Below are 23,079 nucleotides of genomic sequence, written 5' to 3' on the forward strand. Positions count from 1 at the left end.
CACTCAGTACTTGGTCGGGGCTCCTTATGCATCAGTTACTGCATCAATGCTGCGTGGCATGGAGGCGATCAGTCTGTGGCACTGCTGAGGTGTTATGGAAGCCCAGGTTGCTTTGATAGCAGCCTTCAGCTCATCTGCATTGTTGGGTCTGGTGTCTCTAATCTTCCTCTTGACAATGCCACATAGATTCTCTATCCAGTTCACCATCCCCTCATCTACCGCCATATCAGTCAGCTTATTACGTAGTAAGGGCAGCTGTAAGGTATTGAAAGCACTTGAGAAGTCAAAAAACATGGAGTGCACTACAGTTCCATCATTGTCCAAGAATGACTGTACTGTATGTAGCAGAGACACTACAGCATCATCCACCCTCAATCTCTGCTGGTACGCAAACTGCAGGGGGTCAGTAAAAGTCCCCACCCTCGGACACAAGTAGGCGAGTATTATTCTCTCCAAGGACTTCATAGCGTGTGGTGTTAAGACCACTGGACGATAGTCGTGTAGGGAAGTTGGAAAAGTGGTCTTAGGAACCGGCACCAGGCAGGTGGTCTTCCACAGTTCTGGTACCCCATGTGTTCAATGCAAGACACCCTACGAGACCACCTATCTCCCATGCTACCGTTAGCAAACTGCTTGCCAAATTTCTTGAAACAGGTTCAGTGTTGCATTTTCCAAAATGTGGACGCAAGAAAACTGTTACTAATGAAGAAACATCAGTGGCTGTCCTAGCTTTATTCAGCAAGAGCCCACAGCGTAGCACTCGCCGCATGTCACTGGAGAGTGGCATCAATCAAACATCCCTTCGGCAAATATTAGCTACTCACAAATGGCACCCTAACAAAATGCAGCTGCTGCAGCATCTCAACGAGGATGACCCAGATCGGCACGCTGAATTTGCAGAATGGGCAAAACAAAAATTAGAACAGGACCCTCAGTTTACACAGAACATTATGTTCAATGATGAGGCAAACTTTTTTGTGAATGGTGAAGTTAAACAAAACCACCGCTATTGGTCTGACACTAACCCATAGTGGATAGATCCCTCCAAGAATGTTGGAACACAAAAATTGATGGTATGGTGTGGTATATGGGGTACAAAGATAGTGGGGCAATTCTTCATCAATGCCACTGGATATCAGAAATTGCTACATGATGATGTGTTGCCCTCTTTATGCACTGAAGATGGCACGTTCCCTGAGTTTTTCCAGCAAGATGGTGCACCACCACATTATGGGTGTCAGGTGTGCCATAATGTGCCACAAAAAGTAAGTTGATATAACCAACCATTCCCATTTTATTTAGGTGTATCCATATAAATGGCCCACCCTGTACTTTAGGTAGATAAGCTGGGTCAGGTCTTCAGACTATGCTATCATCTATAACCAGGATAAAGGCAGGGCCTGCAGACAAAGCCTGTATATCACTCAACCTGTGGGCTGATGTTAGGGCTACCAACAGTACAGTCTTTAGGGTGATCAATTTTATGGACCCTGAACTCAGAGGTTCAAAGGGTACTTCTGTTAACTTCTTTAGAATCAAATTTAAATCTCATGGAGGTGTTTTAGCTCCCGGGACCGGTCTGGATCTAACACACACTTTAACAATCCTAATCACCCACGGATTACTAGTGAGGTTGTAATGATATAAAATGCACCTAGGGCCAAGATCTGGACTTTTAAGGTGCTAACAGCCAGGCCTTGCTCATGTCCCCTTCTGAAGGAACTCCAGGATCTCTTTTAGGGGCAAAGTACACCCTGTGGATGACAGGAACTTTTACAAAGTCTTAACATAAATCCTTGTAGACATTGGTTTCCTATTACTGAGGATGGAATATGAGCCTCTGAGCCAGAAGGTCCGAGATATCTGGAAGAACCGATGGTTTTGTGATCAACATGTTCCCCAGCCAAAAGAACCAAGTTCTCTTGGGCCAGAATGGAGCTATGAGAACCACTTTTGCCCCATCCTCTCTGATCTTTCTTCGTACAGCTGGAATCAGACAAATTTGGGGAAAGGCATAGGCAAGAGTAAAGTCACATTTGATCTGAACGGCGTCCACTGCTTGAGGGTTTTCTCTATGGGGTTAATGTCAGGAGAGTTTGCTGGTCAATCAAGCACAGTGATATTGTTTTTAAACTAGGTATTGATACTTTTGGCAGTGTGGACAGGTGCCAGGTCCTGCTGGAGAATAAAATTTCTAACTCCAAAAAGCTTGTTGGCAGAGGGAAGCATGAAGTGCTCCAAAATTTCCTGGTAGACAGCGGCACTGACTTTGGTCTTGATAAAACACAGTGGACCTACACCAGCAGATGACATGGATCCCCAAACCATCACAGATTGTGGAAACTTCACACTAGACCTCAAGCAGCTTGGATTTTACACGCTTAGGAAGCGTTCACAGGTGTTTTGTTAATTATTCTAATTTACTGAGATAATGACACTTGGGTTTTCATTGACTCTAAGTCATAATCCTCAACATTACTTGAAATAGATCACTATTTGTGGTGACTAATATGTGTTTCACTTTTCGAATTGAAGAACCGAAATAAGTTAACTATTTGATGATATTCTAATTTTGTGAGAAGCACCTGTTAATTTCCTATTCTGGTATGCAACCACGATCGTTACGCACCCTGGGTTCTTTACAGTTAGAGTAATGGAAAATACTATAACACTATTTAAAAATGGGCTGGATGTTTTTCTCCAAACAACTGGTATTGTGGGTTATAAATTTAGTGATATACATTCTCTAAATGGTGGAGGAAGGTTGAACTTTGTGGATCTGTATCTTTTTTTTTCAATCTACAAAATTATAACCTGCAGCCAGAGGACTATCAAGCGCCGTTTTTCTCAAGGAGGGATGCACTTGCAGACTGAGCCACCCTGTATATGGAGCAGTGAGGAGAAATTTCTCCAACCACCATCTATTGTATATAGGGCAACCCCATGGTAACGCTTTGTGCAGCCAGCAACAGACTATACAGCTTTGAGGATATCAAAGGCAACCTGTGCAGTTTTTAATTAAACAATTCCAAAAATTATATTTAGACCAATATTAATAATGCCAGAATATTAAAAGGATAATTTTTATGCCCTTATTTTTATCTACAGTACTCATTAGGCGACCAAATAGTATAAGCAATACAAGTCTGTTTTTCCCACCAAGAAGAACAGCACATTTATGCAATTTACTGTTGCTCTTTATTTACATCACCAACAAATGTGAATGTGCAGTTTATAAAAGGCAAACAAAATGGTTTTAGTCCATACAATCTGTTAATATTTTTAAATACACTGAATACAAGTCATAATAAATAACAGTAAATCCACCCAACGTAAAAGTCAAACAGTGCTTAGTATATAACATTTTAACTACTGTATTTACATATTTTAAAAAAGGCTTGGTACTTCTTTAAATGGCACCAAATCAGTGACTCCAGGAGGTTACGGAGCAGTAGCTAAACTAGGGACAGCTTGGATTTTGGAATAATCAACATCTTAATAAAATGTACTTTCTGCTCTAAATTGCTCAGTGACCGTTCACAACAGCATTTCCTCCATCAATGCAAACTGTTCCCTAGACCTCCATTAAAAAGAAAACGTGTGGCAGCTTTAAGTGTAACGCATGTGAACAAGAGAGACATCACAGGTGTCCATTTACCATTGAATTGCATAATTAAAGTTCAATTTCTGTGTTTCTAACTCTGAAGTGTCCAAAAAAGTCCATGTGTCTTGGTTTCAGGCATCAGTTTCGGGCGTATTAGAGCCTTTTGTACTTGAAGATGCGACAGTCACAACGTGGGCAGAAATGATCCACATCTTTTGTGGCGTTTATACAGAAAGGAATCAAGCAACATCCAGCTACAAACCTAGAACAGAGCCAAATTAAAGTCAAGATTATTTAGAAAAAAAAACAAACACATCTTATGTGCCATGATGGTTTGTAGCATCATCATTACATTCAGCTACAAGAGGTCACCCAGGAGAAACAGATATGGTCTTCTCAAGGTCAGGGAGCTTTTAGTAAGCTACCGGTGATGGGTAAATGTTCGCGGAACCCTTCTGATTCTGATGCTAGCAGATGTTGGAGAAGGTGGGATTTGTCTCCAGTGATTTTATTTATTTTTTTTCCAATGGTTCCCCAATCTGTAGGACTTTGATCACTTCTAAGGCCTTTTTTTATTTACTACTTTACCGTTCAACGGCTCCAGAGAGCAAAAGAAATGTCCTACTGTAGCACAGGCCATAGGGGAATGGGGGATATGAGCATGTCAGTGTGCCTTCAATAAAGTGTACAAACAATGAATCAGGATGTCATTCAAGATACTTACCGGGAAAATATGACATTATGATCCTATGTAAGCAAGATCACAAAATGAGACAGTGTTGGAGGAGAGAGTGGACAGCTGGAGTCCCTAGAGGAACAGCATGGCTCAGAAGGTGGAGTTTGTTGGCGTTCAGGGAGGAGTCCTTGAGCGCAGTAGGCCATACCAAAGAGGATAATCCAAGGAGATGAGGACCACACCAAGGTGGCATATCTCACAGGGTGCCTTTCTTAGTGCCTGTTGGCCAAGTACTGTAGCTAGAGACCCAAGGGTGTGACGAGTTCCTTTCTCAAAACTATGACATAATGGAAATGGCCAAGCTTAAAGCGTAACTCATCTTAATTTGTATTTCATTCCACAAGTCCATAATACACAAAAAAAAAAAAAAAATTACAACATTGCTTATTTTCATATTTGAGAAATCAGGTTTTCTCCACCAGGATTGCTCATTCATTCTCAATGTATGGGTAAAATCTATATTTAGTGAAAACAAAATGTTATATTACTGAGATAGGACATGACCGTTGCTGCTGATAAGCTTCTGTGCATACGGGAGGGTGAGGAGGGAGGAGCTCTGTTTCTATCTCCTTCCCCACTACCTCTCCATAGAACCTTATCAGCACCATCTTCATCTCATGTCTCAGTGATGCTATACTTACCATCACTGAACACAGATTTTATCCGTAAATTGAGACTGACCAGATGGAGAAAGAAGCAGAGTTCTCTTCTAAGATTATTTTAAAAGTTGCTTATCTTCATGTGTACTATTCATTTATGAAATAAAAATGTAAACGAGGTTACGCTTTAAAGAAATTTAATGTCTTTCTTGGTAACATTATACTGCAATTAGTGATTGTGATCAGATTTATCAAATTTTATACTATTAATTTGAGGTATAATATTTCTTTTGGAGTGCGTTCCTTTTTGACAGTTTCCTCGAATCTACATAAGGATATTGTTGTTTTGCGATGTTATGCATTATTCGATATTGATTGAGATAACTATAGTTCTCATCACAGCACTTTCCACATTGTATTAGAAATCCATTGCCATTTTTAACTGGTAGACTATTATGGCAGACTAAAGTATTCTTGCTGTCATCTACACTGGCACCTAGTACCACCTGTTTTTGTGTTACCACTGCAGTGTGCCCACTGCTTACGCAGGCTTGGACTGGCCCTCAGGAGAATCCTCCGGAGGGCCACCATTCTCATATGAGCAGTACCTAGCAAAATACACAATTCACTATATACAGACAATGTCAGAATCTTATTCATTTATAAGTCAACCCAGTTTATTCTATAGAAATTTGTGAATGAGGGTAAAGTCATAATTGCATGTATCTGAAAAGTTGGGCCCTGGAGTTGCTGTTACTGGTGGACCCTTGGCACCCCAGTCCGTCTGTGCCTACGCATTAAGTTTTTATTCTTTGTTAATAAGTTGTTGTAAGTTATATTTCTTTGTTAATGGCCTCAGCACACGTGTACCTGAGTATTACACATATACCAACAGGTTTGCTGGCCTTAGCTTTAGGAACCACAATAAGCACATGTGAATAGAGCCTTAAGGGAAAAATTAGTAGCAGTTAGCGATGAGCGAACGTGCTTGCCACTACTCGGTACTCGCCCGAGTATCACTGTGCTCGGTGTGCTCGACGAGCACCAAGTATTTCCTGGATTATTCGGCGGGAGCTCAGGTCTCCGCCCTGCAATTCTGGCGCTCTTTAGAGGGCCAATGACAATGCAGGGATTGTCAGCTATGCACTGTAATGCCGCAGCCATCTTTGTTGTGATTGGCTGGCCGCACAACGTCATCAGGTCTATAGAGACCTGGCGCCGCCCTGCTGGCCGCATTCTGCTCCAGACTTAGTGTAGAGAGAGCTGCGGCTGAGATAGGGTCAGAATTGTCCTTGTAATAGTAAAGGTACCTTCACACTAAACGACTTTGCAACAATAACGATAGCGATCCGTGACGTTGCAGCATCCTGGATAGCGATATCATTGTGTTTGACACGCAGCAGCGATCTGAATCCTGCTGTGATATCGCTGGTCGTTGCTGAAAGTCCAGAACTTTATTTGGTCGTCAGATCGGCGTGTATCGTCGTGTTTGACAGCAAAAGCAATGATGCCAGCAATGTTTTACAATGGTAACCATGGTAAATATCGGGTTACTAAGCGCAGGGCCGCGCTTAGTAACCCGATATTTACCCTGGTTACCATTGTAAATGTAAAAAAAAAAAACAGTACATACTCACCTTTTGATGTCCGTCGGGTCCCTGGCCGTCTGCTTCCCGCACTGACTGTGATCGCCGGACAGCCGTAAAGCACAGCACAGCGGTGACGTCACCGCTGTGCTCTGCTTTTACTTTATGGCCGGCCGGCGCTCACAGTCAGTGTGGGAAGCAGACGGCCAGGGACCTGACGGACATCAGAAGGTGAGTATGTACTGTTTTTTTTTTACATTTACAATGGTAACCAGGGTAAACATCGGGTTACTAAGCGCGGCCCTGCGCTTAGTAACCCGATGTTTACCCTGGTTACCCGAGGACCGGCATCGTTGGTCGCTGGAGAGCTGTCTGTGTGACAGCTCTCCAGCGACCACACAGCGACGCTGCAGCGATCGGTATCGTTGTCGATATCGCTGCAGCGTCGCTTAATGTGACGGTACCTTTAGTGTAGGTCTGCAACTGTTCAGTCCAGAACTCCTGAGAAACCAACAGTCTTTTTTAGGGCTAATTTGGGGGTCCCGAGATTGCAGCGCTAGGTAGGCAGGGCACAGCATATCCACATCAGTGCAAGGCCTGCAGGCAGTGTTTGTGTGTACATAGCTCTCACTGCATCCTTCACAAAGCTCCATAACTGCCTGCTGCTGCATATTTACTATATACCTAGCTGCAGTTTTCTGTGGCTATTTTTTTCTAAAATTCACCCAAAAAATAATTTATACAGTCTGTCAGGCTGAGGCGTGGTGTATCGGTTTGAAAAATCGTATTTTCGCAGGCAAACGTGACATACAGTAATTCTGTGTGCTACCCTTGTTCTACTCTTTTTTCATTTTTTTAAATTCACCAAAATTTCTGTGTTTGAAAAATCGTAGCTTTGCAAGCATACTGATCACCAGATATAATTTAGCTCCAAATAAAATACATTAGTGTTGTGCTTTTGAAATAGTGCAGTAGTCCATTTAAAATGGGCAAGGCAAGGGACGGGGAAGTGGACATGATGCTGATGGGGCATGCAGAGGACGAGGATGTGGCCAAGCTGAAAGTGGGCCACAACAAAGACCCACATCATCTCGCTCGACCTTCCTGTCCCAGTTTCTAGGGGACCGCAGTGTGGCGCCCCAGGGTCCTGATCGTCACAGTGGTATTGCTTTCCTCCCGGGGAGAGTGATGCTACGTTTGGAGGCAAGAAAGGATAACTGCATCCAGGTATCACAAACATGCAACACATTTCATACTCCAGGCCACCAGGGGGGAGCTTTTGCTCCTATTTATTAGGAGATATAATATATATATCTCCTCTCCTTTGCTTCAACTTCCTTCACGCTCGCTGCAATACAATTCTGCCTTTCAATGTCTCGCTGCAGTTCTGAGGGCATGCGCAGCTTTGTTGACCCTCCGTCCTCCTCAAGCTACTGTCTGGAACATATATATATATTCCAGACAGTAGATTGAGGAGGACGGAGGGTCAACAAAGCTGCGCATGCCCTCAGAGCTGCAGCTCTCAGAAAGAGACATTGAAAGGCAGAATTGTATTGCAGCGAGCGTGAAGGAAGTAAAAGCAAAGGAGAGGATACCAGAAGGGGACCAGCCCTGAACAGGCTACCTCCTTTTGAGGCGCAGAATCCCGGTAGCCGGAACACCAAGGGAGTAAGGACCTCTACGCCTTATTTCAGAGACCGGCAGGACAGCTAATTGCAGGTTACCTGTCCGCACCTACACCCAGGAGGCATGGTGACACCCACAGAGCCGGGTTATCTAAGAGACCCTATCAACAGGCTCAAGTCACCCGTCATACGGGTTTTGTCCTATCCTATATGGGGGACAGAGAGAGCGAAACACCACATCTGTGAGACCCTTATGTGAAGCCATAGGCAGTAAAGGACTACACCACTGCAGCACAAGGGAAGGCTACTGATTTCCACCTGGACAAGGGGACTCTGGACTTGCCTCCAAACCGGCCGGACTCTGCCTGCCCTGTGATCTGGTGCCCAGGACTGTGGATGCTGAAGTCTTCAGTAAAAGGTAAAGAGACTGCAACCTGATGTCCTCGTTCTTCTCTGCGCCTCTCACTATACCACCATCTTCACATTGGGAAGCCCTGGGGATATACTTCACCTGTGGGAAGGTATGCCATCTAGCTGTCATAACATCACCCCAGCGGACCCCTTAAAGCAGCGTCGGTCACCCTGACCAAATACCACAGGTGGCGTCACGAATATCAACTCTCTCCCTTTAAAGACCTTTCCCCTTTTACATGGGCGCCCTGGGCCACGGACTGGGTCGCAGCCACAGGGACATCCCCCTGTGAAGCACTAGGACCTGGTACCGAGTACCCTTAGCCCGTGGGGCGACTCATCTTTGGCGTGATGAACAGGATCTACTAAACCCCGTGAATCGGGTCATGTGCGCCTAAAGACTGTGCCTGAACCGTACTTTAATTGTGGGACTTCACTGTAAAAGACCGCCAAAATTGCTGCCAAAACCGCCACCATTACAGCGCCACGAGGAGCACTGGAGAAGAAGGGCGTGCCATCATGAGAGGAGACTACCAAAGTGGCGCGAACAGTGATGAACGCCCCCTACGAATGCTATTACTCAATGAGGACATGTCCATCTGCCAAAGGGGTCCGCCTCCGGATTTGCAATGGCGGGAACAAGGAGAAGGAACTCCGCCCCCAAGAAATGGAGGAGCAGCCTGCGTGTGTGGCCGCAGATCCGGAAGAAGACATGGCGACCAGCAGGTACCCGAACGACGATAAACTGACCCTGGACCATCCCAAGCCACTGGAGGAGGACCCGAACTCACCGCTGTTGGAGGATCCGGACTCCCTGGAGCCGCAGGTGGAGACGCTTGAGCTGCCGGCTCCTGGACACAGAGCTGGCCGCAGTGAAGAAATGGAAGTCGGCCCTGTTCAGGAAGATCGCGCTGGAAGAGTTGCAGTCTGTGTCGCAGCTGACTCCAGCATCCTCATCAGTGGAGTGGACCGACATCGATGGAACCACATCAGACACAGGTACCGAAAGCGACGCTGCCCGGATGACCAATCCCGCTCCAGCGACCGCTCTCCCCCAGCCATTAACCCTGCTCCAGCGACTATTACCACCGACGACAAGACGCTGACAGGCCCGCTCCCAGCACCCATAGGCACACCGCTGGAGGTGAGCCCCAAGGGGGTAGTTTTCCAATGGGACAATCCGAGAGCAGAACCAATCGGGTCCCCTGGGGAGGCCCAACCGGAGGGGTCCCATATTGAAGCCCTCACCTGGGAGGAATATGACCGACGTCTGGTACTAAAATGGAAGGAGGATAAAGGAAGTGAGGCCCAACGCAAATTGCAGACCCATAACACGCAAAGAAGTGACAACGGCCCAGCCAGATGGGGTGTAGTAGTGGACTTCTACCCTAAAAGGGGTTGGGGTTTCATTCAGGAATCCGGGCTGCCGACGAAGGTCTATGTCACCCGCTGCGATGTGGAATCTCACCTCCGGGAGGGACATCCTGCACGGGATCTGTGCCGAGGGGATCATGTGACCTACACCCGACACCGGGATGAAAAGGGCTGGTGCTCTCGAAAGGTTAGGAAACACGTACCCACCACAGCACCACCTAGTGTCAAAGTTGATACCACCACTATTCCTCCAGTTACAGAGCCTGCAACTCCTCAAACCAACACTACTACCACTGTGTGTATAATCACCATCACTGAGACAACTGCTGTGGCGACTGCAATCGCTGACATCCGTACTCAAGCTACACAAACTTTGATAGCAGCTAATGACTTGACCATACATGAGAGACAAAGCCATGATGTTTATTTGGAACCAGAAGAGGATCCGGATACCCACCTTCCCAGGCCAGGAAGTGTTCGATACCGACTGGTGCCTTGGAAACAGCTATAATACGAAACAAAACAAATCTGAAAAGTGACTGTAAATAGTTATTTTCTGCAAGTTTAAAAGGATTGTTGCCGTTACAAGGTTACTGAACCCTACCAGGGTTTCTTCTTAAAGGGGTCCCCTGTTTAAAAGGGATCCTAAGTTTTGCACAAGTTGCACAGTTGCCTTCCATTTAAAGACACTGGAGTCATGGACAGGGAATGGCTCACAAACTTTCCACTGTAAATAGTTTGCACCTTCTTAAAGGTGCTTCCTACTGGTTTTACAAAAGAAGTTTTAAGACTGCTTCTAAAATTGTTGTGAGAACTGCTTTGTTTTCCAGAGACCTGAAGAAAAACCCATTTGGCGTGGCAGGATTCCAGGTCTGGATACACGCCTTGTAGCCCGCCCAAAACAAACGTTGGGGGTTAATGACGGGTCCATCGCAACGTTCCTGTGGTTATTGATTGACTTGAATATTAATGTGATTGATACCTTTGCACTACCTCAAAAAAGAGACTTGCATATTGTTTGAACCCTTAAAGGGGATGTTTAATCATTGCACTTTGACAGATGGACTTGTATGTTACATGAGAAAAGGTTAATATATTAAAGAGTTAATATAGTTAATAGTGATGAAAGCTGAAATTTCACTTTAGATAGAATCGTGTTTTATGTAGCTGATATCCTGATCCGCTTTTGATAAAATGGAGAGAATAAAGTAACCCGTGGGGGCTGGATAAAGATTTTTGCACTTAACCAATAGTATACCCGTGAGGGTCGTGGCACTTCTTAGTTAATAATCATAATGTTCTATTAAAGTTTCCTATCAGTGAAAGTACGCATACTTTCCCTGACCGGGTCGCAGCCACCGTGACATCCCCCTGTGAAGCAGTAGGACCAGGTACCGAGTACCCCTAGCCCGCGGGGTGACTCAGCATCACACCACTATTGAAGCCAGAGCAGTGTGAAACGGTTGTTGGTTGGACAGCGGATAATGCTTCCAGTCACTTAGCCGCCACCACCACCATGTCTTCTACATGGTCAAGTCTGAGTAGCCATGAGTGTGGACCAGATATTCCTCGCCCTGATCCTCCTTCCTCCCACCATGCCGAGTGCCCACACTTGGACACTGAAGAGCTGTTCAGTTTTCCCTTTCAAGATTCAGGACTTTCGGCTGGTCAACTTGAAGTGGGACCAGATGAGATCGTATGTAGCGATGCCCAAAGCTTTGAACAGCCACGGTCACAAGAAGGCAATGGTGGGAAAGTGTCACAAGAGGTGGACGATGATGTGACAATAGCCAGAAAGTCAGGAGGAGGAGCAAGCTGCAGATGTGGAAGACGAGGTGGTGGATGACATAGTGACTGACCAAACCTGGCCGGAGGACATGCAGAGTGAGGCCAGCAGCACACATGGGGAAGGAAGCATATCACCCCAACAGGCAGGAAGGCATGCTTCCATTCCCCGTAGCACCAACATGAGGGAAGTTGCCATTCCAACTGTTAGATCTTCCCGAGTCTGGTTATTTTTTAAAGACTCTGCCAATAACCCCAAACAGGCCATTTGCAGCACCTGCCATGCCTGCATCAGCAGGGTTACCAAAACTACCAGCCTGACCACCACCAGCATGATCAGGCACATGGCAGCAAAGCACGCGACTTTGTGGGCCGAACCTCAGGCTCCAGGAACACTGTCTGCAAGTGACACCACTGCTTCTTCCACTGTTTTGCATAGAAGCCAATTCCCAGTCCACCGTGCATGTAAAGATGCCTCTAGCTCTGCACCGATTGTTGCCCACAGTCAAGCAGCACCATCATCAAGCCCGTCCACGTCCTTGTCCCAGCACAGCCTTCAGTTGTCTATACCCCAGTCATTGGAACGCAAGCGGAAATACCCAGCCAACGCCCCACAGGCCACAATTCTAACATTTCTCTTTTGCTTGCGCTCGAAATGTTGACTTTTAGGCTCGTTGACATGGAAGCTTTCCGCAACCTGATGGCTGCAGCCGTCCCAAGGTACTCGGTCCCCAGTCACCACTATTTCTCCCAGTGTGCCGTACCGTCATTACACCAGCATGTGTCCCACAACATTACCCGTGCCCTCAACAATGCTGTTACAGGGAAAGCCCACCTAACCACAGACACAAGTGCTTGTGGCCAGGAACGGTACATCTCACTGACAACACACTGGGTTAACATAGTGGAAGCCGGGACCCAGTCGGACCTTGGGATGGAACACATCCTCCCCAGGCTGAGGATTGCGGGCCCTACGTCAATCAGGGTTGCCCCCACAGTGTACAGCTCCTGCATCTCCTCTTCAGCCTCCATCTCTGAAATCAACACATCAGTCAGAAGCAGGAAGCACTGCCTCAGCCAAGCAGCAACAGGCTGTGCTGAAGCTAATCTGCATAAGTGACGAACCACACAATGCAGAAGAGTTGTGGACAGCGCTGAAAGAGCAGTCAGATATTTGGATGACACCGCTGAACCTACAGCCAGGCATGGTCGTGTGTGACATTGGCCGGAACCTGGTGGCGGCTCTGAAGCAGTGTGAGCACACACACGTACCTTGCCTGGCCCATGTGCTTAATCTTGTGGTTCAACATTTTCTGAAATAATACCCGGAGCTGCCGGATCTGCTAGTGAAAGTACGCTATCTGTTTGCCCATTTTAGAAAGTCAGCTACAGCTTCAGCAGCCCTTCCCATGCTTCAGCAGCATTTGCAGCTTCCGGCTCACCGACTGGTGTGTGATGTCCCCACGCGCTGGAACTCTACACTGCATATGTTGGAAAGGATTTGTGAGCAGAAGAGGGCAGTTGTTAACTACCAACATCAACAAGGCCGTCGATATTCAGTTCAGACTCCACATATAAGACCTCAGGAGTGGACATGGATGTCAGACATATGCACCATCCTCCAAAACTTTGAGGACTGCACCAAGATGGTGAGCGGAGATGACACCATAATTAGCGTCACCATCCCGCTTCTAAGCATCCTGAAAACCTCTCTGCTCACAATTAAAGAGGATGCATTGCAGGCAGAGCACGAGGACATGGAACAAGGAACCATACAGAGGAATTACACTCAGCACAGCCTCGTGTCTTCCCAACGTGGATTGGTAGGGGAGGAGGAGGAGGAAGAAGAACAGGAGCATCATTCATGCACTATAGACGGTACTACAATCACAGTTGTCATACCGTCTGTTCAGCAGGGATGGCCTGAGGACAGGGAGGAGGAGGATGAGGAGGAGGACAGCATGGTCAATCGTTCTGTTGGTGAGGACACGGAAGTCTTGCCTGTTGACAGTCTGGCACGCATGGCTGACTATGTTGCGCTGCGTTTCATGTGACCCCCGCATTATAAAAATTTTTGGTGACACTCATTACTGGTTGGTGACACTTCTAGACTCACGCTACAAGGAGAACTTTCAATCTTCTCTGCCAGAGGCAGAGCGGGGTACTAAAATATTGCAGTACCAGAGGGCCCTTGTAGCGGAATTACTTAAAAAATTCCCATGTGAGAATGCTGGCAGTAGACAGTTTGTTGTACAGCCAAGGAGTCCAAGCAAGAGAGACAGAAGTACAATCCAGCTCAGGCCCTCCCAACATGCCGGGACAAAGGCAAGGGGTGCTGTCACAAGAAGTGCAATGTTTGGGAAGATGCTGAGGGAGTACCTTGTAGATCGTTCAAACGTCCTCCAGGATTCCACTGTGCCTTTTAATTATTGGGTATCCAAGCTGGACACGTGGCATGAATTGGCTCTCAACGCCTTGGAGGTCCTGGCCTGCCCTGCTGCTAGCGTTCTGTCAGAGCGGGTTTTTAGTGCCTCTGGTGGAATTATAACACATAAGCACATCTGCCTGTCAACTGAAAATGCTGACAGACTGACTCTTATAAAAATGAACAAGGGTTGGCTTGGGCAAGACTTCTGTACGCCAAGTGAAAACAGCAAAACATAACCTCTAATACATTGTTCCCCAACTCCGGTCCTCAAGAGCCACCAATAGGTCATGTTTTCAGGATTTCCTTTGTATTGCACAGGTGATGACAATTACCTGCACAGGCAATAATTCCATGATCTCAATGGCAAGAGATCATAGCATAAGCATATATAGGAACTAGCTCTTGGAAGATGGGAACTGAGCTGACCATGAACTAAACCTAACACACAACTAGCAGTGGCCGGGTAGCATGCCTACGTTGATTCTAGATGCCCAGCACCAGCCGGAGGACTAAATAATGCTAGCAGAGGAAAATATTAGTCCTAGCTCACCTCTAGAGAAATACCCCAAAAGGAGACAGAGGCCCCCCACATGTATTGGCGGTGAATTAAGATGAAATAACAAACGTAGGATGAAAATAGGTTTAGCAAATTTGAGGTCCACTTACTACATAGCAGAAGACAGAAAGGACACTTTCATGGTCAGCTGAAAACCCTAATCAAAAACACCATCCAGAAATTACTTTAAAACTCTGTAATTAACTCATAACACCAGAGTGGCAATTCCTGTTCACAAGAGCTTTCCAGACACAGTAACGAAACTACAGCTGTGAACTGGAACCAAAATGCAAAAACAAACATGGACAAAAGTCCAACTTATCTAGTAGTTGTCTAGGAGCAGGAACAAGCACAGAGAGGCTTCTGATAACATTGTTGACCGGCAAGCAACTAACAGAGCAGCAAGATTATATAGCGACTCCCACATCTTGATGGGAACAGGTGAACAGAGAAGATGAAGACACCAGTTCAATTCCACCAGTAGCCACCGGGGGAGCCCAGAATCCAAATTCACAACAGGTAATGCAATTATCACCTGTGCAATACTAAGGAAATCCTGAAAACATGACCTTTTGGTGGCAGTTGAGGACTGGAGTTGGGGAACACTGCTCTAATACACTGTTCAATAGTATCCATAAGAAACTAGAAGCTGCATTTGTTCAATCGGCTCTGCTACATACAGGCAAATGATGAGATCGCCTGTATGTAACATTGCTGCTCATGTGGCACCCCAGGAGTCTGGCTGCCACAGTGGTATTGCCTCCCTTACAGGGAGTAATGTCATGCCTGGAAGCAAGGAGGGGTCCCCTTATCAGGAAATACTAGCATCCAACACCTTCCTGACTCCAGACCAGAAGGGGGAACTCTAACACCCAGTTTCAGGGGAGCTTCCCTATAAATTCTGCCCTGGAGGCGAAGTTAGTCAGTCTTGGTGAGGAGTCTGAGAGGGAGAGGAGAGAAGTGGAGGAGAACCTGGGGAGTGGAACTGTGACCAAGCTCACCCCAGAACAGAGCGCTGAAAAGGAGGAGCCAGAGTCCTTGGCTGTATGGGTGCTGTATGCCCCAACAGCCGAATCTGGAGGGAAGGGAACTGCAAGCTCCCTGGCCACACCAAACACCCGGAGGCACCGCAGCAGATCAAGAGCCGGGGCTGCCAGTGAACAGGCAATGCCCATGATAGGCTCACGCTGCCTGCCATACAGGTTAGTATACAGACAGTGAGAGGAACTTGTGCAGAGCTTCAAGCAGCAAGTACCTGAGAAAGCAGCGCAGAAGGACGGCCTCCGAACCCACCTGGCTAGGTGGATGCTAAATTGCTTCCAGGCTACCTGGACCCCATCATCACTTGTTATTCGTGCCCCGGACTGCACCTGCAGTTAATAAGTAAAGGTAAAGGAAACTGCAATCCTTGTGTCCTCCAGTCATTTCCCACATCCTCAGTCCTGCACCCCATTGTCTACAATCCCTTACCAACTGTACCGGTAGCCCTGGGGCCCCGATTCACCTGTGGGGAGCAGAACCATCCTAGTAGCATCACCATTGGCCCCACAGGTCCCCTTAAGCGTCGGCCATCCATTGCCGAACACCACAGGTGGCGTCACGAACTAACTCCCTATAGACTTTATTTCCCCTTCATTTAATTAATTTTATTGGATGCCCAGGGCCACAGACCGGGTCACTGCTTCCATGATAACCCCCTGAAGAACCGTTGGACCCGGACCAAGTACCCCACAGTCCTAGTGGGCGCTCCACTCACTTGCTATGAGTACCGACCACCGGGCGGCACTCATAGCAATCTGGCCATGACAACCATAGAGGTCTGCTGGAGACCTCTGTTTGTCATGCCAACCCATCGGTGACCCACGATCACGAAACAGGTTCACCGATGGGAGGATTCCGGCGAGCTTACCGAAACGCATTTTAAATGCCGTTGTCAGATTGACAGCAGCATTTAATGGGTTAACAGCCACGGGTTACAATTCTACCCGCAGCTGTTGCGGGCACATGTCAGCTATATAGATCAGCTGACATGTGCCTGGAAAGATGTGGGCTGAGCACCAGAGGATGCACCAAACAGGGGGAGTCCGATATCGGCGTACTATTACACCCAATGTCGGAAAGGGGTTAAAAAAGTGATTTTTTTTTTCTATTTTATAGTCAATAGGAGATCATTAGGGGTGCAGTACACTTGATACCAGGTAGTCCCTGATTCATGAGCTCTGTATAACCCCACCCATACCACCGATTGCTGTGTATGAGCAGAAAGCTGCCAATCAGTGGTGTGGACAACGTTACACAGGGCTCAGCATTCCGAGAACAGCTAAATCTGCAGCAGAGAAAAACGATTGTCAAAATGACAGCAAGCAGCTCAGTAAGTGACATCACAGGAATCAGTCTCTGCTTCTATATTAATCTGGGCCAGAGAGGTAGATTTGAGTATCATCAGGATATAGGTGGCACTGGAATCAATGGAACTTTATGGGTTGTCCTGTTATGATCCTTAGTGGCTGAGGATCACAGAAAGAACTAGCTAAGTAACTGAACATAGAACGAGCTCTAGGGAGGTGGTAACTGGACTGACCGCAAAACCTGATCCTAACCAAACACACTAAAGGTAGCCGGTGAACGTGCCTAAATTCCTGGACGTCTCGACGCAGCCTGAGAAACTTGCTACCCCTATAGAGAAAGTAAGACCTCACTTGCCTCAGAGAAATGACCCCAAAGATATAGGAAGCCCCCAACAAATATTAACGGTGAGGTAAGGGGAAAATACAAAACGTAGAAATGAAAACAGATTCAGCAAATGAGGCCCACTAATACTAGATAGCAGAAGACAGGCAGGGAACTGTGCGGTCAGTAAAAAACCCTATACAAAATATCCACGCTGAGAATTCAAGAACCCCCACACCAACTAACGGTGTGAGGGGAGAAACTCAGCCCCCTAGAGCTACCAGCAAGCGAGGAAATCACATATTAGCAAGCTGGACAAGGACAAGTAAATAACCAAGAAACATATTGAACACTGATGAGCAAAAATAACCAAACAGAAAACTTAGCTTCTCTTGAAGAGACTGATAGCGAAGGAATTCAGGGGAGATCCAAATAGCACTGAATACATCGACAGCAGGCAAACACTGAAAGTCCAGGTGAGCTAAATAGGAAACCAGCTAACAGATAACGAGACAGCTGATCCAGCCTCAGACCTGCAGAATGACACAAAGAGCCACCAGAGGGAGCCCAAAGACAGCACTCACACAGTACCACTTGTGACCACAAGAGGGAGCCCAAAAACAGAGTTCACAACATTGTCCCAGGCCAAGTGTATAGACTGAGAAGAGTAAGGGTCCTAGAACAGAGCCTTGGGGGACTACAACAGAGAGAGGGTGGGATGAGGAGGTAGTGTGGGAGTGGGAGAGGCTGAATGTGCGGTTGGAAAGGTATGAGGAGATCCAGGATAGGGCGAGGTCTTTGATGCCAAAGGAGGAGAGGATCTGTAGTAGGAGGCAGTGGTCAACTGTGTCGAAAGCAGAGGACAGGTCTAGGAGGAGGAGTATACAGTATTGTCCGTTAGCTTTGGCTGCAAATAGGTCGTTATTAATTTTGGTCAGGGCTGTCTCAGTTGAGGGATGGGGCAGAAACCAGATTGTAAGTTGTCAAAGAGCAAGTTACATAATAGGTGGGAGGAAAGTTCAGCGTGGACGTGCTGCTCCAGGAGTTTGCAAGCGAATGGGAGCAGCAATTTTGGGCAATAACTGGACATAGCAGTTGGATCGAGGGTTGGCCTTTTAAGGATAGGCGTGATTGTGGCATGTTTGAAAGCAGAAGGGTAGGTACCACAAGTTAGTGATAGGTTGAAGAGGTGGGTTAGGGATGGGATAAGAGTGGGGGTGAGGTTGGGGAGGAGGTGGGTTGGGATGGGATCGAGTGCACAGGTGGTGAGGTGCGATTTGGAGAAGAGAAAATTGAGCTCCCCTTCAGTGATGTCAGATAGGGAGGTTATGGGGTTTGGGCATTGGTATGGTATACAAAGGGGTTGTGGTGATTGAACAATGAAGACTTGCCTTGTTTGGTCGATCTTATTTTTATAGTGTGTGGAAAAGTCCTCAGCAGAGATGAGGGAGGTTGGAGGGGTATAAAATAAACAAAATTGTTCCGAGAGTTTCCCCATACTCCAGAAGAATGGCAACAGGTGTGAATACCCATAGAGAAAGTTCTTTGTGAATTGTACTGTATACATTTATATGCATTTATAAAACCTAGTGTTAACTCACCCAAAAAACATAATGGCAACACATAAAAGCCAGGTAAAAAGTCCTGAATTAAAGGAGACCCTTGTTGTTACATTCTCATGACATGAAGGACATATTGTGAGACTAGGAGAATCAACCAGACGTCCACCTGGGAGGAGGAAGGGAAATTTAAAAAACAAAATAAAAATCACATCATTACATATCATTAAAGAAAATTTGTTAAAGAACATTTTTCCAAATATTAGTAGGCCAAAAAGTAGAGCAGTAGACAAGTATTTATTACATTTAGCTTAACATGTCAGAAATTTTTATTTTCTATTTATTGCAGTGGACATTTCTACAAAAGGAGCAGGAAGTGCAGACCACCATAGAGGTCACCAGTATTGAATTAGCTTCTGATGTTGATGCAACTTGTTTATCGACTTTTTCAAGTATCAGGTTTATAATCAGTTTCCGAGGGTGTGAGCAAATGATCCAGAAGTGGAAGCACTTTGGACACAGTGTAAGGCTACAGTCACACTATCAGTATGTGGTCAGTATTTTACATCAGTATTTGTAAGCCAAAACCAGGAGTGGAACAAAGAGAGTGGAAAGCTATAATAGAAACACATCACCAAGTCTGTATTTTTGTCCCACTCCTGGTTTTGGCTAACAAATACTGATGTGAAATAATGACCAAGTACTGATAGTGTGACCGTAGCCTAAGAGGGTGAACTGTGATATCAGGAGAGCATTAGGACCCTGCTGCATGTCTGAGCTGAGAGCAAAAGCCCGGGAAAGTGTGTGCAGGGGGTGGGTCTAGTGTCTGCTGTATGGGACTCAGAGGTGATGCTGCTAGAAGCAGAGACATTGCCATGTGAGACGCACTGTGAGGCAGCTGATAAGAAGTGAGGAGTTTGGACTCTAAAGACTGTAAGGACTAGTGATGAGCGAGTGTACTCTTTGCTCGGGTTTTCCCCGAGCACGCTCAGGTGACCTCCGAGTATTTATGACTGCTCGGAGATTTAGTTGTTTTCATCGCGGCAGCTGAATGATTTACAGCTACTAGCGAGCTTGATTACATGTGGGGATTCCCTAGCAACCAGGCAACCCCCACATGTACTCAGCCTGGGTAGTAGCTGTAAATCATTCAGCTGCAGATATGAAAACTAAATCTCCGAGCAGTCATAAATACTCTGAGGTCACCCAAGCATGCTCGGGAAAACCCGAGCAACGAGTACACTCACTCATCACTAGTAAGGACTGTTTTCTGCCAGTGTGTTTGTGAGGGTGTTAATCATGAGAGCTGTTTGACTTTGGAGCTCTGTTGAATCCCTGCTGAGCTGAAAAGCAACAGAAGACATTGATCCTGTGCAGACCCAGGTGGGTTGCTTTCAGGGAAGTTGCGAGTGACTGCTGGAGGAGAGACAGTATCTTGTACCCTCCGTATTGAGAGGGACCCGGACAAGCCACATTGAAGTGCTATCCCATATTGTATCCTGAGGCTACAGAACTGTAAGACCCCTGCGTGTGGGCTCAAATTGGCCGACAAAACGCGGAGCCTTGTTTTGCTGTAGTTTTGGCGACAAAGATTTTGGGACTGGCTGCAGCCGATGAAAGTTATATGCCTGAGTAGCGACTCCCCTCAGGTTAACTGTACCATAATAGATACCCGGGTGTCCCTAGATTAAGGGTTTAGGAGCTTCTGTTATATCTATATGTATTGTGGGTTTTGATCAATTTATACTCCGTGTGCCATCCCAGGGGGTCCCATAGTATAACCACATCCAATTTACACCTGTTTTCTTAGTACCTTGTTTGACCTTTTGTTAAATAAACTTCTTTTAAAAACCGCAGTGTAATACACTTAAAGCGGGAACTTTGGAATTGGCACATTGATTTCAGCCCTGGCTGAATGATTGTAAATAATAGAGGAATCTCAGGCTGTTTCATACAAAATTGAATTTCATTTTGACTCCTATTCCAGTAAAGGAAGTTATGTTATTTCAGTCTCTGTCTTGGTTTGTGACTCACTGGATCTTAGTTGGACCTCTGGTCATTACAGCACATGCTTGTTGCGTCCAAAGCGCTGCCGGCTATTGAATGCAGGTGAATCTGAATTTGTTGACTGAACCGTATGGATTCACCACGTCTAATACATACTATGGGTGAAATGTCTCTTGCTGAGACTAGAGTCTCTGAAAGAGAACTTGACATGATGCAGTCTGTAGAGACACGCCTCATGTCAGTCTCTGCGGGCGAGCTGTGGACACATACTGGGCATGGGATTTCAAGAACTGCCATCCACTATGCTGTAACATCAGGACAATGCAGGTTAGATGCTGCACAAGTACACAGCGTCCAACCCGCAGGATTTACTGACAGTCTGCACTTACCCTACAGAGATCATTTTAAAAAAATGCAAAGTGACCAACAATGCTAGCAAGACTCAAGCTTTCCTGATCAGAGAAAGGGCAAAATATTTTAGTGCCCTCAGACAAACTGATGCTCACACACAATATGCTTCGCAGTGTACATTTGCTATACTCGCCAGGACAGCTTCCAATGATTATGACACATTAAGCTCTAGCCATCTGAGCGAGACTACAATATCCCTTTGTCCCATCAGGTTGGTATACCTTGTATATTCTTCCTTATTGTGGAAATTACTGCATACACACTACAAAACGCAATCATATTGTAATAGATTTTTGGTAATCACAACATTAAATTGCAAATAGTTTGTACTATATAGTCGTCATAGATTGAGGGGCATGTGTGTTACATGTACCAGCTTCTTCAAGGGAAGCTCACGGCACAAAGGAAAGACAGGAGTGTGAAGAATAATGGGTATGATCACATGGACCTCCCTCTGCAGACACTTCATGATGGGTAGCTGCACATTGTTGACTTGGTTGTCTGCTCAGGCAATGAGGAAGCATCACCGAAAGAAAAAAAAAACAAAGTGCTGTACTTTAAAAAGTATAATTAAGTAAATTGTCATAAAGTGGACAATGCCTTTAACAACAATGGTCCCCCTGCCACATTTATCATTTCAGCAATATATATATCATGCATAAATACATACAGGGGTCTAAGGGGCAACGTTTCTCCTTATGGAGAGTGACATGCCAGCTCTGGCTTGTCAAGGTAAGGAGGCTAATTCTCCGTGCAATGCTCCTCTGGGAAATATAATATGCAAATTGCCTCTTCAGAGAAAAAGAGGACTTAAACCTTACCTTGACAAGCCAGAGCTGGTATGTCACTCTCCATAAGGAGAAACGTTGCCCCTTAGACCCCAGTCCAGAGCCTCATCTAGCCAAATTAGTTCTCATGCTTCGCACTGACGAGGGCCAACAACCCGAAACACAGTGTCTGCAAATTGAGATACTGATTTGGCTTTTATCCTAAGTCATATTGCACGACTCGTTAAAGGGTTGATTGTGACTTGTAGGATCACTAAATAGTGGTGGATGGGAACAAAGTACCGAGGTATGGCTGCTGCAGAAAGGTTCCTTCTCCACAAGCCTAAACAACATTTCCAGGGCAAGCCATCTGGAAATATGGCCATTTAGTATTTTAGCCTGTGGGTAGCAGTGTATTTACACTTGCATTTCAAGGACTGAATGCTCTACTGGGACAAGGATGTGAATGGGGTTGCAAGTGTGCAATGACAGGTGCAGGGAGGGAGTCATCTTCACATACATCATAGACAGGGATTGGCGTGCACGTAGAACAGGGCACAGGGGGAAGAGGCAGTGGTATCACCTGCAGACAGCGTTTCTGGACCCTGGCATTCCTACCCAAGTAGTCAGGTGCTTTTCTTGCATGTGCCTGAGCATGCTGGTTGTGGTCAGGCTGATAGCTGTCCTGGCCCTGCTGATTCTGGCATGGCAGATGATGCAAATGGCCTCTATTGGGTTAAAAGGACTGTCTTTAAAACAGCACCAGGCTCTGGGACACCCAACATTTGGCTTGGCAACTTCACCTGTGTTGATCCTCTGGGGAACAGTTGCCCAACTTATGTCTCTGGCCACTCCACTGCCTCTTCCTGTGGGCTGTGGTGCTACAGATACCTCCCACTGTGCGCTGCTGTCCTCGCTCTTCATGTTGCCTTCCCAGGTGGGTCAGTGACTTAATTGTCCA

General features: G+C 46.2%; 1 protein-coding gene across 3 annotated transcripts in view; it reads right to left on the minus strand.

The window, feature by feature from the left end:
* Positions 1–3,175: 3,175 nt before the first annotated feature.
* Positions 3,176–23,079, minus strand: part of LOC143784953 (LITAF domain-containing protein-like) — a 97,051-nt gene continuing 77,147 nt past the window's right edge. For 2 of the 3 annotated variants that reach the window (XM_077273567.1, XM_077273565.1), the window contains 2 exons: positions 18,976–19,102; positions 3,176–3,866 (listed from right to left, as the gene is read on the minus strand). In XM_077273567.1, the coding sequence (XP_077129682.1) occupies positions 3,758–3,866; positions 18,976–19,102 (236 nt within the window). In that variant the 3' untranslated portion in view covers positions 3,176–3,757. The remainder of the gene's footprint in view (positions 3,867–18,975; positions 19,103–23,079) is intronic. The other variant, XM_077273566.1, reaches the window with a different exon arrangement.

This window comes from Ranitomeya variabilis, chromosome 7 (assembly GCF_051348905.1).
Source record: "Ranitomeya variabilis isolate aRanVar5 chromosome 7, aRanVar5.hap1, whole genome shotgun sequence".
NCBI classification, from domain to species: Eukaryota; Metazoa; Chordata; class Amphibia; order Anura; family Dendrobatidae; genus Ranitomeya; species Ranitomeya variabilis.